Consider the following 14,448-nt stretch of genomic DNA (forward strand, 5'->3'; position numbering starts at 1 on the left):
TGAATGATGGCCTGTAGCATATACACAGAGTACAACAACATGTGGCGCGTCTGTATCTAAACTGCATATTCAGCAAGCAGCACATTCACTGCTCTCCTAACAGCTGTTCATCAGCTGTGTCCTCAGCAACAATGAGCGCAACACAGCCAACACATGCACAGCCTGCCCTATGAGTGATATAAACCCTCCACATCCCACAGACCTACATTACAGTAGCCCAAAAAAGTATTTAGACATTAAAATATCTGAATGTCATTTTATTAGATAATAAAATAACAAGGCATCTGTGCTCAAATGCTACAATATCTTTTCTCAAATCTTCAACTACTTTTCTGAGCCATTTTTGAAATGACTTTTAATCATTTGGCATCCAGGTAATTTTTTGGAATGATTTTCAATCAACTGGAGATTTGTTGATTGAAATTAGTTGATTAGTGGATGTGTTAAAGAAGTTCTCCCCAAATTCACAGAGGTGTCCATATAGAGCAACCAAAGGTTCATCACAATAGCAATTAATTATTTCATTAGTGCCATAATACTTGTTAAGAGGTGTTGTTTTTTTATTGCATAAACAAATTAAAAATTGCGTAAGAAAAAAGGAGTAAAAATATCATCCACCATAAAGTTTAGCAACATTCATGTTATGAATTTTGTAACACTCCATGAATATGATTATTTTCCTATACTCTTTTTATTGTGATATATGTGCACGCATTTCTACAAATATAGGCAAAAAGACTAGAAGCAATTTTAGCTGTATTTCTTTTTTCTTTTTTTTTTTAATGATTTGGAAAGGAAATGCCATTACCCTGAAAATAAAAAATACTGTACTATACAGTAGCCTGGAGAACAAAACAATAAACATTTTTAATTTACATACATGTCAGTTTTTAGTTGGTTTCAGGCACTTGAAATAACAGAAATAACATTCCACTTAAACTTCAACATCTAAAGTCTTTGGTCCTCAGTTTTTCAAATAAGAAAAGTAGCAAACCACGGTCAGAACTGAACATAGTCTCCCAGCTTTACTGTTTTGTTGATTTTGTTTGTTTCTTTTTTTCATAACTTCAACAAAAGCGGTTTCATAACTTAAAAATGTTTCACTTATATAACATGAATGGGTTACACATACATAGAGTAGAGAAGTGCTTTAGACATTTTCCCACCTTCCTCCCAATGATCATTGTTGTCGTTTCATCCGCACTGGACAAAATCCTCAAAAAAGATTTTGAGAGCAATCTGAAATATTTTAAGTCTTCCAGTATAGTAGAGTTTAGTGAAACTGAGGTGGATTGGTGGCATCCACATAAAGACACATTTGGTCTCTATCCAATTTAAAACAAAAGAAAAAAAAAATGTAAAATTGGATAGTGAATCTCATGAAACCTTACAAAAAAACATGTCTGGGTCATATTTCAGCTCAAAATCACAAGGAAAAAAATAAGAAACAATATTATGCATAAAGAAATTTAAGCCTACTTGTAAGACCATTAAGACTTTTTTTTTTTTTGTCATCATAAAATGATTTTAAAGAAAAACTAAGTACAATAATTTCCCAAATCCTAAAATGTGTAGTATTTGTTGTAATGTCTTGATTTTACTTTAATTCTCATAAAAATATGAAAGTATAAAGAGAATCTCAACTGAGAAATGGTCATTTCTTTACGCAAAATATATGTTCTTTTTCTGTGAGTTGTGACATCAACATGTTGCAATGAGACTCCCCCGGAAAGTCTGAGGATTTTAACCAAACATCATCTGAAAACTGCAAATATTCCCCAGCAGTGTTTTCGTCCCTTTATAGCTCAGCTACAAGGCAGCCATGTCTGATAGGAGTTGTTACAGGCGGAAATAGGCGAGTGCACATGTGCTATATAGTAGTTGCTGAAGTTGACGTCTCTGACGTAGGGCGCCGGTTGGTAGTAACACGTAACATTAGACAGTGCAGGAATCGCTGTCTGTTCGGCCAGCACACGTAGTGCCAGAGAGGAGATGAGCGTGAGCGTCTGCCTCCGCTCGTGACCCATGAGACACACGGTGCTTTCATCTACCACGCGATGGAGAGTCACGAGGCAATCGTACCGCTTGTGCTCTATGCCGTTAAAGTGGTTCTGCAGGTACGCCTCCAGCTTCCTCTGCTGCTCATTGATGTCTGGGAAGTCGATGAAGAAGCGTGAGCACATGTAGCGCTGGAGCGTCTTCATCTGCATCTCGGACTCTGGACGGAAACCTCTTACCAGCAGGTGGCAGTACTTCAAGAGCCCGCCGCCACGGATCTCTTCCGGACTGTGCGTAGCGATGATTTTGGCGTGTAGGTGTCCCAGCGCTTCTTTAAAGTCTCCAAACATGCTCTCTCCGAGCACAGTGGGATGGAAACTCTCGGACATGGGGGTCTCGGAGCAGCGGTCGAAAAGCAGCAGCGAGTCCAAGCCGATCTGAAAAGAGTCCACGCTGAACTCAAACTGCCGTCGCAGGGAGTCCACAAACTTTAGCTCCACATTTTTGCCAGTGTTGTTGGAAAGTGAGATGAGGCTCCAGCGGTCCGTGTCGTTGCAAACCTTCACCAGCTTCTGCACGTACGCTTCCTTCAGGGTCAGGGCATTGATGCGGTCCCGGCTCACGCCAGTGGGCAGGAACTCCAGGAGGCTGTCCAACACCACGTCCTTCACCAGACGGAAGGTCCTGTCATCGGTCAGACTCAGGCCGAAGATCAGGTCCAGGTCTTTGTAGCCCAGGCCAGTGTCCTGGTGGAGCACATAGCTGGCAGCTGAACCGTTCAGCTTCACATCGCGCACTGCTACGCCTCGCTCCTCCAGACGAGCACGCACCACCTACAGGTGAAGGAGACACAGAAAGAGACACTATTAAAGGCAGGGTAGGTGATTTGGTTCAAAAACATTTTGTGTTTTACTGGTTGAAAGTCTCTTCCCATGCACAACCTGAATTTACCAAGTGCGACATGTTCCTGGATCAACATCTTTGTTGACCCTGGAACAACATTGTGATTAACTAATCAGATTTGAAGAACTAGCTTATAGTTTTTGTGAAGTTTAGGCTTACAATCAGTGTTTGGTTCTTGTACATCAGTGTCATCCATCTATCATTTCCTCTGATTTTAGGGATTACTTATGGTTAAGGTTAGGTTTAAGTGTAGGGATAGGGTCAAGACTACATTTTTGGATTAAAATGTTGTTCCAGGAACACATCTAACTCAGCAAAATCGGGAGGTGCCTCTTCACGTCTTGACAGCACTCTTTAATTTAAGTGGTCTAAATGTATTTATATGTATTTATGTCTTCTGTGGAAGGCGTAGGACCCAGAAAACTTTGTCCAACCCCACAGTTTCTGTAGGATTGCAAGCCTCGTTCAGAAAGTTGCAAGCCCATCATTCACAATTCACAAAATCACCCCTTACATAATTGATTTTGATCTATTTTGACTGAATTGGTTGCTTTTTAAATGCGACCCTGGTCACACCTCATTTGAAATGTTTTGCCACATTAAACCTGGGCATCCACAAGGCACAAGAAAACAGTTTCACCATTGAAGGCACTACAAGCCTAGACATTCAAGAAGAAGAGAAATTGCGTTGGTTTAACAGACCAGCTACAATAGAAGAAAATGGCAACCTTTCTTTCTGAGGTTCATGCAGTGCAGTACTGTAATCTAAGTAAGCTTCTGCACACAACCTCCGAGTTCTCAGAAACAAACACACACCTCTATCAGACTGAACACAGGTGAGAACTGAGATGTAACTCTTCACTGGACGACGGATTCTGTTTTCCCTGGGAAATGACAAGTCACTGCTGGTCCTGGCAGCTTTCTTGCTTTTCTGTCCTTAATCTGTACATCTTTCTCTCAAACACACAGTCAAGAAGGCCTCCAAAGAGACTCCAAAGCCAGCTGACATCAGCTAATGAACAGCTTTTAAAACAATTGACATTCTCAGTGATTAGAGAGAAATAGCTATAAAATAAATGGAGCATTATATTAGATTGAGTGTGACCCACATATTTAATCAACCGAGTAGTGCATCCAAGAGCATTAAAAAAAATGGAGAATCTCCACTCAACTTGACAAGATGTGATTTAGTCTGGGTCAAAGACCTAGAAAATTGAGAATCTGTGAAACTCTTTACTCTAGTTCTCTAGTCTATTTCTAGTCTATTGACCAGCCAGAGCAGAAGAGAAGTAAGTGGATCCGATGAAGAAAACATCACCACCATGATGCTAGGGGTGTTGTGGGTGGTTGTGGGAGCATTGATATTAGGCTTCTTACATGATACATGTGGCTTTCAGAGCATTGCTATACGGTTGTGTTCTGGGTGGTTATCAGTGTAATGTTATGCACTGACTAAGGTGTTAATATGCGTTGCTATATATTGTTTGTACCACTTTTTCCTTTCTCTTTGTCTCTATCTGATTTATGAATGTGGGCTTACGCATTGTCTACCCATCACACCACATGATAGTGGTTGACCTATTTGTCTCCAGAGTTACATAATCCCAGCAGTATCTGTAGCTTTCAGAAACTAAATGCCAAACTTTTCATTTCATCACCAGATATCCGTCTGAACACTTCTGACAACCAGTCTAAAAACGACCAGGTGAAAAATCTGAGTTAAAAAAACAAACTAGAAGATGCTGGAAAAGCACTCAATATGAATAACGACACAGTGCTCCAGAACAAATGTTGGTTTTCCGGGATATAGCAAAGGTCGGGACATAAAATGAAGCTTTCAGATCCATTTCCACAAATGGAATTATGCATTTGAATGACCATAAAAAAGAGCTGCCGGAAAACCATTTTTCCAGCATGGAGAACTAGTTCATTACAGTGGTAACCTAACACTTTCAGGCAGATGGCTAACTAAAATTTGTATTTTATAATTACAATTAATAATTTTTTGGCAGCATGCACTAAACATTTAGTTTACAGACAAATTCTCAGTATTAACTAGTTGTTTATTAACATGCGTAACAGAAGCATATTGGCTGTTTATTAGTCATTATAAAGCACATTTTATTACCTTATTCTGCATGACCATATTTCAGAACCCTTAATAATCCATCCCATCCCATACCTAAACCTACCAACTACTTTACTCTAACTATTAGTAGGCAGCAAATTGGGAGTTTATACAAAAAAAAAAGTCATAGTTAACAGAGAACTTAAAATAAAGAGTGCTCATACACAGAACATGTTCACTAACAGCACACAAACACTCACACACTGAGAGAGAGAGAGTGAGAGAGAGAGAGAGAGAGCGTGTGAGAGAGAGAGAGAGAGAGAGAGGGAGAGAGAGAGAGAGAGAGAGAGAGAGAGAGAGACTCTAAAAAGACAGCCAAATTAATGCAAAATCTTGAGAAAGGCTCTTTAAAATTAACTATTTAAAATACATGGCACAATAAAAAGCCAACAGCGATTGCTGAACCTCTATCAAGCCAGTGACGACAAAAAAGCGCACATTTATTGTGATCACAATATTTACTTTCATTATATAAATATCCATTTAAATTAGAGGTGCCCAATCCTGTCTCTAGGGCCTGTTTACACCTGGTCATTTCATGCGTTTTCGCTGATCGGATATTTGTCTGATTTGTTAAAACATTTCCATTTACACTTGGCCACATAAAAGTGTCATCGCAAAACGGATATAAATCCGATCTTCAGTTCCTGTGCTATATTAAACAGAGTTCACGTCAACTAAATCAAAAGATAAGTGCTGAATCTTATTAATTATCAGCTTCATTTATTGATTATAACCTTTTTTGGATATCGAAGGGCGTAATAGGTGGAAAGATAGGTTAGTCACACTACTTTTAATGAAGATGATTGTGTGAATGTCTGTGCCTTACTTTCAGTTTCATTCGCGGCAGTTTGCGCGGCAGCTTGATGAAGAGATGCTCAGCTACTCATCCGCGGCAATGCGTGTTGCATTAGCGCTGTCATATCTGACTATAATGCAATATAGCCTATAACACGCTCTCACACATTTATTATTTTTAACGATTTGGTAGGAGTAAAATTAGCATATGTGGTTTCAACAATCAGATGCATTGTCCAGTTTTGTCTGGAATGTGTCCCAGACCACCTCCTGAAGTGGTTTGAGCGTTCGGATTTATATCCTTCTCGAATGTGGTTCGGAGGGCATTTACACCTGGTCTTTTGATGATTGTATAGCTATCCGATCAGAAAAAACTCATGAAGTGACCAGGTGTAAACGGTCCCTAAAGGTCTACCTACCTCCAAAGTTCAGCTCCAACCCCTGAGCCAGCTGATTAGGATCTTCAGCAGCACTGGATAATTACAGACAGGTGTGTTTGATCAGGGTTGAAACTGAACTCTGCAGGTAGGTACTGTAGATCTCCAGAAGTAGGATTGGGCATCCCTTGTTTAAACCAAAGAGATCTGGTATTCTGTACAAGGTAAAACCACAAGGCTACTTCCTTTGATCCTATGTGAAAAACTTGTAAAAAGCCACAAATGCACTGGTCTGACTGCAGATGACAACGCCTTAGTGACACGTAAACTCACGTCCTGTTTGGTTTTCCAACCTAACTAAAAAAGGTCCTCTGTTTTATTTGTGGGATGACTGCAAGGCAGATTTCAACACTACATTTTACAGGTTCAGGCTGGGGAACAGGCCAGCAGAACAGCATCATTGCCCCCTGGACACCGACAACCACTGTGAGCACAGTGAACTGCCAAATGTAAGGGAGATGAATGAACCACTTACGAGTGTCTGACACTGGCCCAGGCTCAGGACATGAGTCAGTGAATCCACTGTACTAGAATAGACTATGAAGAGTTTTACCCATTAAATCTTTCCCAAAAATTCACTCAACGGAATCTTTGAAATTCAAGCTATTGGATGGCCATGTGGATAATCCTAGGTGTTATATGAAGCTTGGATAAAGCTGTAAGCACTTACTCATACGTAACTTCCATTACACCAGTTCTGAGCTTCATTAGTAAAGACTTTGTTTAAAGAATCATTCATCTGATTTTCCAAACAATAACCCAAAATGAAAAGTGTCATAATTTGCTCACCCTTAAGCTATTCTATACCAATAAATTTTTATTTATTTTTTTCTGCGGATGACAAAAGAAAATCCCACCATGTCCAAAGCACTTTTTTTTTTCTTTTTCAAAATGAACACTAGGGATGTTGGTCCACACGACTCGAGCACTGTAGTCTTCTGAAGCCAAATGATCAGTGTTGGGGGTAACGCATTACAAGCAACACGAGTTACGTAATAAGATTACTTTTTTCAAGTATCTAGTAAAGTAAATAACAAGTGCTCAGCCATCTTTGAATTTTGTCTTTTTTTCAGTAGCACTATAGGATCACTGTTGAAGGATAATTAGCGCTTGAAGTGGATTTACTTATTGTAGAGTTAACGAAAGTTATCATGTGCATTGTAAAGTTGAAGCGGATGTCATAACAAATGGCAGTAGACCGAGAAGATTTTAAACCGAGTGGTTTATTCATAAATTCACATGACCTTACCTTCACATTGTGGAAATAAAAGACAGAAGACAAAGAGTGCAGCTCTTTGTAGGCTGAGCTACATAAGGTCTACACTTGACACAAAGTCTTACAGGTTTAGATCAACATGCGTAAATGATGACGAAACTTAAAATTTAAACTTTTTTTTTGTTTATTGTATTTATTTTGAATTTCTATTTTCTATGGAGGCCAATATTACCACTATTTTTCAAAAAGATGCATTTTACACTAAAATAAGGTTAAAAAGGCTGTTGATTAGCTCCCCCTGCAGGTAAGGGTGTATGGTGTAATCCACTGGTCTCAAACTCAATTCCAGGAGGGTTATTACAGTTTAACTCCAACTCTAATCAACACAACACACCTGATCCAGCTAATCAAGGTCTTCAGGATCACTAGAAACTTCCGAGCAGGTGTGATTTGGAGCTGGTTGGAGCTAAACTGTGCAGAGCTGTGGCCCTCCAGGAATTGAGTTTGAGACCAATGGTGTAATCTAGACCTCACACTGATTCCAGCCCCTGGTTTTAACCAGGATTATGTTACATGCTGGAGGGATGAATTCCTTTAAGACATCCATTCACATACTGAGAAAAGCACCTGTTCTAAGACTGGAACAATGGGAATGGCTTAGATGTGGAGTCTGTGTATCCTTTCAGATAAAAAAAAAAAAAAAAAATATGTAATCCTGAGGACTTAGTTTACACTCTGGCCAAACAGAAAGACTTACCAGGCTCTTCTTTACCACATGGATGCCATGTCAGCTCTGGCCCACAAGTCTACTGTTTCCAACAGGATTAATCCACTGTTAACCTTATGTGCCACAAACAAGCCAACTTTGTCTGCTAAACAGGCCAGTGTAAGCCAAGCAACACTGCAGTAATGATACCACTGAGAAAAATGAAATAGTGGTGATTTGTGTCAAGAGTGTTCTTTCTGCACTTGGTTTTAAGGACGGTGAATGCTTTACAACAACACCAAATACTGATACCAGGAAACAAACAACCTTCTGGTGGGATGATGACCAACAAATTTGAAAGTTTGCATCCTGGTAGTTGTACATGTGTTATATTGTAGACAAAACTACAAAAATATGGCAAGCTCCAATCAAGATTGCCAGAATATTACTTAACAGTTGAGATGCACAGGTTGTACATCCAAGTTAAGGCAGCAACTGAACTTAAGTTTTCAAGTTGAATTTTATTCAGTGTAAAGGATTCTGTGTAAGAATGAACTAATCACTGGACTTGATTCAAATCTTTTAAAGATATTAGAAATAAGAGTAACAATGATAATTGATGAGAGTTTTTGAGGCAGTTGCGAGCAAACTACATAATCATGAGCAGAATTGTATATCGTTTGTCTTCTGTCTGGGAAATAATCTGTACTTATTACGTTTGGATGGACAGTAATTCTGTGAACGTAATTGGATGGAAAGTAATAAAGGTGTTTTAAGTACAGAATATTTAGGGTTTTTAAAAATACTTTCAGATAAACCTGCTCCTAAACGAGACAAGCTGCGTTTGGTTGCTTTATATGTCAGTCAGACAGTCTCATCCTGTCTAAACAGGTAGTTTTGACCAGCCTAAACTGCAAAGTGAACCAGATTTTATGCTAAATCAAAAGTCTGGCTATGCAAGACTACAGTTGGTAGGTTGTAACCATGAACTGTAGAGTAACTGTAATAACTGTTCATCATGTAAATGAGCTTTTTGAGAGAGTCTTATTTATAATAAAAGTGGATAGTTTTCATAAAGACAATCAAAAATTTAATTAAAGATGGGATACTGCAAGACCTAAAACCTTCTGGACATTTATGTGGTTCACACTTTAGATACAACCAGATGGTACAGTAATGAGCACATTCGTCTGAAAGGTCAGTGATGTCATCAGAGAGTGGCCTAATTTTAAATAGCCCATTTAATATGGCTGGGTAAAAAATACTATATATATCTTGTTTCATGGTTAATTGTGTGAACTGGCTTCCTTGCAACAGTGAGGTTGCAATTAAAACAAGCCAAATGAAGGGAAATACTCCATTTCTTTAAAAAATAAAAATAAAATAAGCAGACCCAGAGGCTTTTTAATTAGTCACACAAAATGTTGAAGTATACAGAAGTATAAGTTTGAAACATTTATCTCTGCTAATAAAAATTATCTATGCTCAAAACTTTATTCTAGTTGTTTGTTATTATTATTATTATTATTATTATTATTATTATTATTATTATTTAAAAAAATGAATCTGTTGAGTGTATGTGTGTGTATGGAATAATATAAGTAATATGAGTCTCTCTGGATGTTAAACAGATTAAACGGAGAGAAGTGAAGTGATTGCACAAACACCTGCTGATATCTGCTGGAATTCAGCACAGAAGAAAAGCTGCCACACATACCTTTTCCAGTAAGACTGCAAAAATCATGACTGACTGCAAAAGAATGTATCTATTACAGTAAAATAATCATGAAAAATAATCTTCTTGGCAACTCGCTGTGAAACTGACAGATTATACTGAAATGTAAGATGAAGATGCTTAAAAACTTACACTTGAAAAACACTACAACAGATCCTTAAACACTAGTATTTTAACTTTTTTTAACAATACCTCATTGTGCATCAAGATGTCAATGCATAAACATTTGTAAGTTATTATTACATTAATACATCTCTACTGACACGAGTGAACAGGTTTACTATCATTTCATTTCGGCTGATAATGCAGATTAATCATCCAATTATTTCCTGAATGACAGTGAACTGTTCATGACACCGGAGAAATAGCATGGATTAACAAGTCATTTCTCATAAACAATGATCCTTATGTAAATATGATTTCATAAATCCAATCCTGCTCTAGATGGATGAGGTTAAAACATTATAAAATAGCCAATAAACTCATACCCATGACCACACATTCAGTTTCTAAATGTCGCTTGGCAACAATGAAGGGCCTACATATTCTATATATCCTATATAAGTAACTTTGTTACTTGGGGGAAAAAATTATATATATATTACTTAGAATATATATTATTTTTATATATGGAATATATATTATATATAATATTTTTTTTTGTCATTCTGATATTATGATATTATTGATATAATATCTGATATTATTTTTATATATGGAATATATATTATATATTATAAATCTTATATTATTATATTATGATATTATTGATATTATATCTGATATTATTTTTTTATATATATATATATATATATATATATATATATATATATATTTATTTTTTTTTTTTTTTTTTTTTTTTGTCATTCTGGTGTTGTACAGAAAAATCATTAGAATCCTATCTGTTTCGTAACCATGACCATTTGAATTGGGAAACAGAACTTTTTCAAATCTTAAATCAAGAATTAAGATGGAATGTTTCTGTAATACAGCCGCTGATTATTATGAATAATAGTCCTACATTTTAAGTACAGTATGTAAATACAGTGCTTTTGATAATAGTATAGCTATAGATAATAGTAATACTGTACTTATATATATATATATATATATATAATAAGTAATAAGTAATATATATATATATATATTATATATATATATATATTTTTTTTTATTATTATTTTTTGTGAGCATTTGTGAAGAAAAGAAATTGTAATCGTAACAGTGTTATCTTACGGTGCCTTGTTTTGCTTTGTGTCAGACAGAATTAATTACAATCCTTCAGGAATGTTGCAGATTATTGTAACACTTGGAAACGCAGTTCTATCCACATTTCTTATTGCATTCAATTTTTAACATAGACACCCCATTAAGTAGCGAGTTCAAGCGAGGTTTCGTACTGTACTATGTGAGTATGAGATCCTGTACCTGTACGATATGCCGCGGCTGAACGGAGAGTGTGGGGAAGTTTCCTCGGCCGTGGATCGGGACACACTCTCCCAGGATGGAGTCCAGACGCTGCACCTGCTCCCACGACAAAACACAGCAGCGCCGGCTCTGCTCCGACACATCCGCGGAGGACATGGCGAGATCAGTCCGCTGAAGACTCGCGTCTGCTCGCTGGATGGCAGCTGGGTGCCCCGACTATAGGACCTCCGGTTATTTCGGTTTAGGAGTAGAACGTCAATTCGGTTTCAAAGCGTGGGTTTTAAAGGTTATTTTATCAACGCAAGAGAATCCAGATAATTATCGATGCACAGACGAACTCGCGCTACTCACTCCAGTCCAGCGTTCATTCACTTAGTCTGGAATAAGCCTACAAATACATTTAAACCTCACTCATTTACATACGCCGCTCAATTGGTCCGCTTTATGAATAATTAGAACGTCCATAAGAACTGAAGTCCATGTGCCCGCCCACCTCGGCTACGTCACATTCCCCGCTGCGCTCATTGGCTGTGGGAGGAGCGTATGGCTGTGTAGGAGCATGTGTTCGCTTTGTTGTAAACACAAACCAGGATTCACAAAGCTAGTTAGTTTATTACAGAGCTTGTTCATTAGTACATCTATGATAATCTATTCACATTGTGTTCTCAGTGTCAGGAGTCGCACAAACCCTTAAGCGTTTCACTTACAATATATTTTTGCCTAAATATATACACTCTCATGAAAAAAAAAGGTTCAAAAGATGTCACTGGGTGGTACCTTTTTAAAAAGTACACATTTTTTACCTTATTTACCCCTAAAGCATGCATATAAATACCTTAAAAGTACATATTAGCACCCAAAGTGTACATATTAGACCTTAATGGTACATATTTGTACCTGACAGCTTTTGTACATCTTCCAGAAAGTGTAGGTTGTACAGAAATGTATTTCTCTCATTGCTTTATAAGCTGGTTAAATGCCATTTGTCTCTGGTTACTGTGCCATTGTGACACAATCTGTCAGTTGTTACAGTGTTATTACAGCAGCTGTTCTAAAAAAAGAGTTAAGTAACCTGTTATATATTTTTCTTTTGTCCAAAAATTTAATATACAGTATTTAGTTTTTCATAAGCATGAGAACTCAGCTGAAAAGGAAATGAAACTGAAGACAATATCATTTGTACACATATACTGGAAATCTGATATCTCTTTATGTGAAGTTGGAGTAGTGCTCTGGGTGGTTTCAAGCCATCTAAACTGAAAATTATTCATAATAATTTGTATAAAACATTTATTACAAGGGAGTACCATAGAACAACATTCTATAAACATTATGCATGTACTATAGGAAGGCAATTTACAGAACAACATATAGACATAAGCTGAACAGAGCAATAAAGTGGAGAATGTGAATGATAAGCAGAAAAAAAAATATGACACCTTGAATGAGCTCAGTAGATAATGAGACAGTTTTACTGCTGCGGTGAAAACTATTTTTGATCTGCACTGTAAAAGTATTTTGTTAGGGAACCAAAACTGTGTTCACTGTGGTGAGATTCAAATTAAATGGTTTTATACAAATGTATCGAGAGAGAGAGAGAGAGAGATACAGTATATAGATGTCTATTATGACTGAATCAACAGCCAAATGAAACACCAATGAAAGTAATTTTAAGGGTCAGATCAGATAGAACGACTGCCAATTTTTAACAATATTATGCCTTTTATAAATGCAATTTATTGCCTTGTTGATTTGGCTCCTGTAAGTCGTAAACTTTGGGTCTGGTATTATATTTGATAAGTCCCAAAGGAAGTTCAGGCCTTTTATAACCTGGTCAAACAGTAAGGCCTTACCTCTGCAAACATCCTTTATTTTTCCAGGCTCCTTCTAGCAAACAGAGAATGTCCTTAGCTCGAAACGCTGCTTGTATATGACTTTAATCCTGCTTCTATTCCGTCATAGATATATGATCTATAGCTGCTGGCCATTTAAAAGACGTCATCAAGTCGACCAGCATGTTAAGTGTAAAGTATCATGTGAGGGGGCAGAAACGAAACTCTTGCAGAGAGTACAAAAGAGAAGCCATTTAGAATGCTCTCATTGTGATGATCTCGGTGTGCTCATGAGGAACAGGTTAAGAAACTGAATAGATGTGACAAATGCTAGTCCATCGGGCTGTCACAACACATTCAGATATACACGATTGATTGATTCTCTATCATTTGTGGTATTTCCGTGCTGTACTGAATCACACAGCTATACAAACTCATATTTGCACTGCTAAAACATTTGTCTTATAGTTTGTGCTGCTTTAACAGAGCTTTTTTAATGTTCACAAATGTTACTATAAATATCTTGGCAATTGTAGTAGTGTTACTACCGCTTTCAGACTAGATGGTGTATCATTTCCATCAATGACTGAATACCAAATAAAATAAAATAAAATAAAAATAAAATAAAATAAAATAATAAAAAAAAGATTATTCAACGCTCATAAATATATCCTAATTTATATTACAAAGCTTTTTTGCTCATTGGGAAACTAATGATAATGATAGTTCAAATCCAGTCAAATCAAATATGTGATGAATGTCATGTGGCATTCCGTGCTTTTTTGGCATTCAATTCAATATTTTTTTAAATACTGTATATGTATATGGGCTAATGTGGGATGTTATATATTAAATACATGCTTTTAAACTATGTATTATAGCCTATAATTTACACCACCATTCAAAAAAGGTCAGATTTTTATTAAAGGTTTAGAAACAAATATCCTCTGCTCAGTAAGATTGCTTTCATAAAAATAAAAAAATAAAAAATAAAAGCAGGAAATCTACTATTTGAAAGAAATGATTTCTATCTGAATATATTTTAAAATGTGTTTTCCTCTCATGATAAAGCTCCATTACTCCAGCTTTTAGTGTCATGTGATGCTTCAGAAATCATGCTGATTGTTGCTCATGTAACATTTCTTATTCTTCTCATTATTATTAATATTATTGTTATAGCTGGAATACCATGCTGACAAATCAAAGCAAGATTTGAAATTGTATTGATTATAACAAAGATATAAAGCACTAAAATAGAAGCTAATTT

The 14,448-nt window shown here is 36.7% G+C and overlaps 1 protein-coding gene across 1 annotated transcript; it reads right to left on the minus strand.

Moving 5' to 3' along the window:
* Positions 1–241: 241 nt before the first annotated feature.
* Positions 242–11,761, minus strand: LOC109100171 (terminal nucleotidyltransferase 5A-like). Its single transcript, XM_019113668.2, has 2 exons — positions 11,350–11,761; positions 242–2,831 (listed from the first exon to the last, which is right to left on the minus strand). The coding sequence occupies exons 1-2, from the start codon at positions 11,503–11,505 to the stop codon at positions 1,806–1,808; spliced, it is 1,182 nt and encodes a 393-aa protein (XP_018969213.1). The 5' UTR covers positions 11,506–11,761; the 3' UTR covers positions 242–1,805.
* Between the last annotated feature and the right edge of the window lie 2,687 nt (positions 11,762–14,448).

Source organism: Cyprinus carpio, chromosome B19 (genome assembly GCF_018340385.1).
Source record: "Cyprinus carpio isolate SPL01 chromosome B19, ASM1834038v1, whole genome shotgun sequence".
In the NCBI taxonomy this organism is placed as follows: domain Eukaryota; kingdom Metazoa; phylum Chordata; class Actinopteri; order Cypriniformes; family Cyprinidae; genus Cyprinus; species Cyprinus carpio.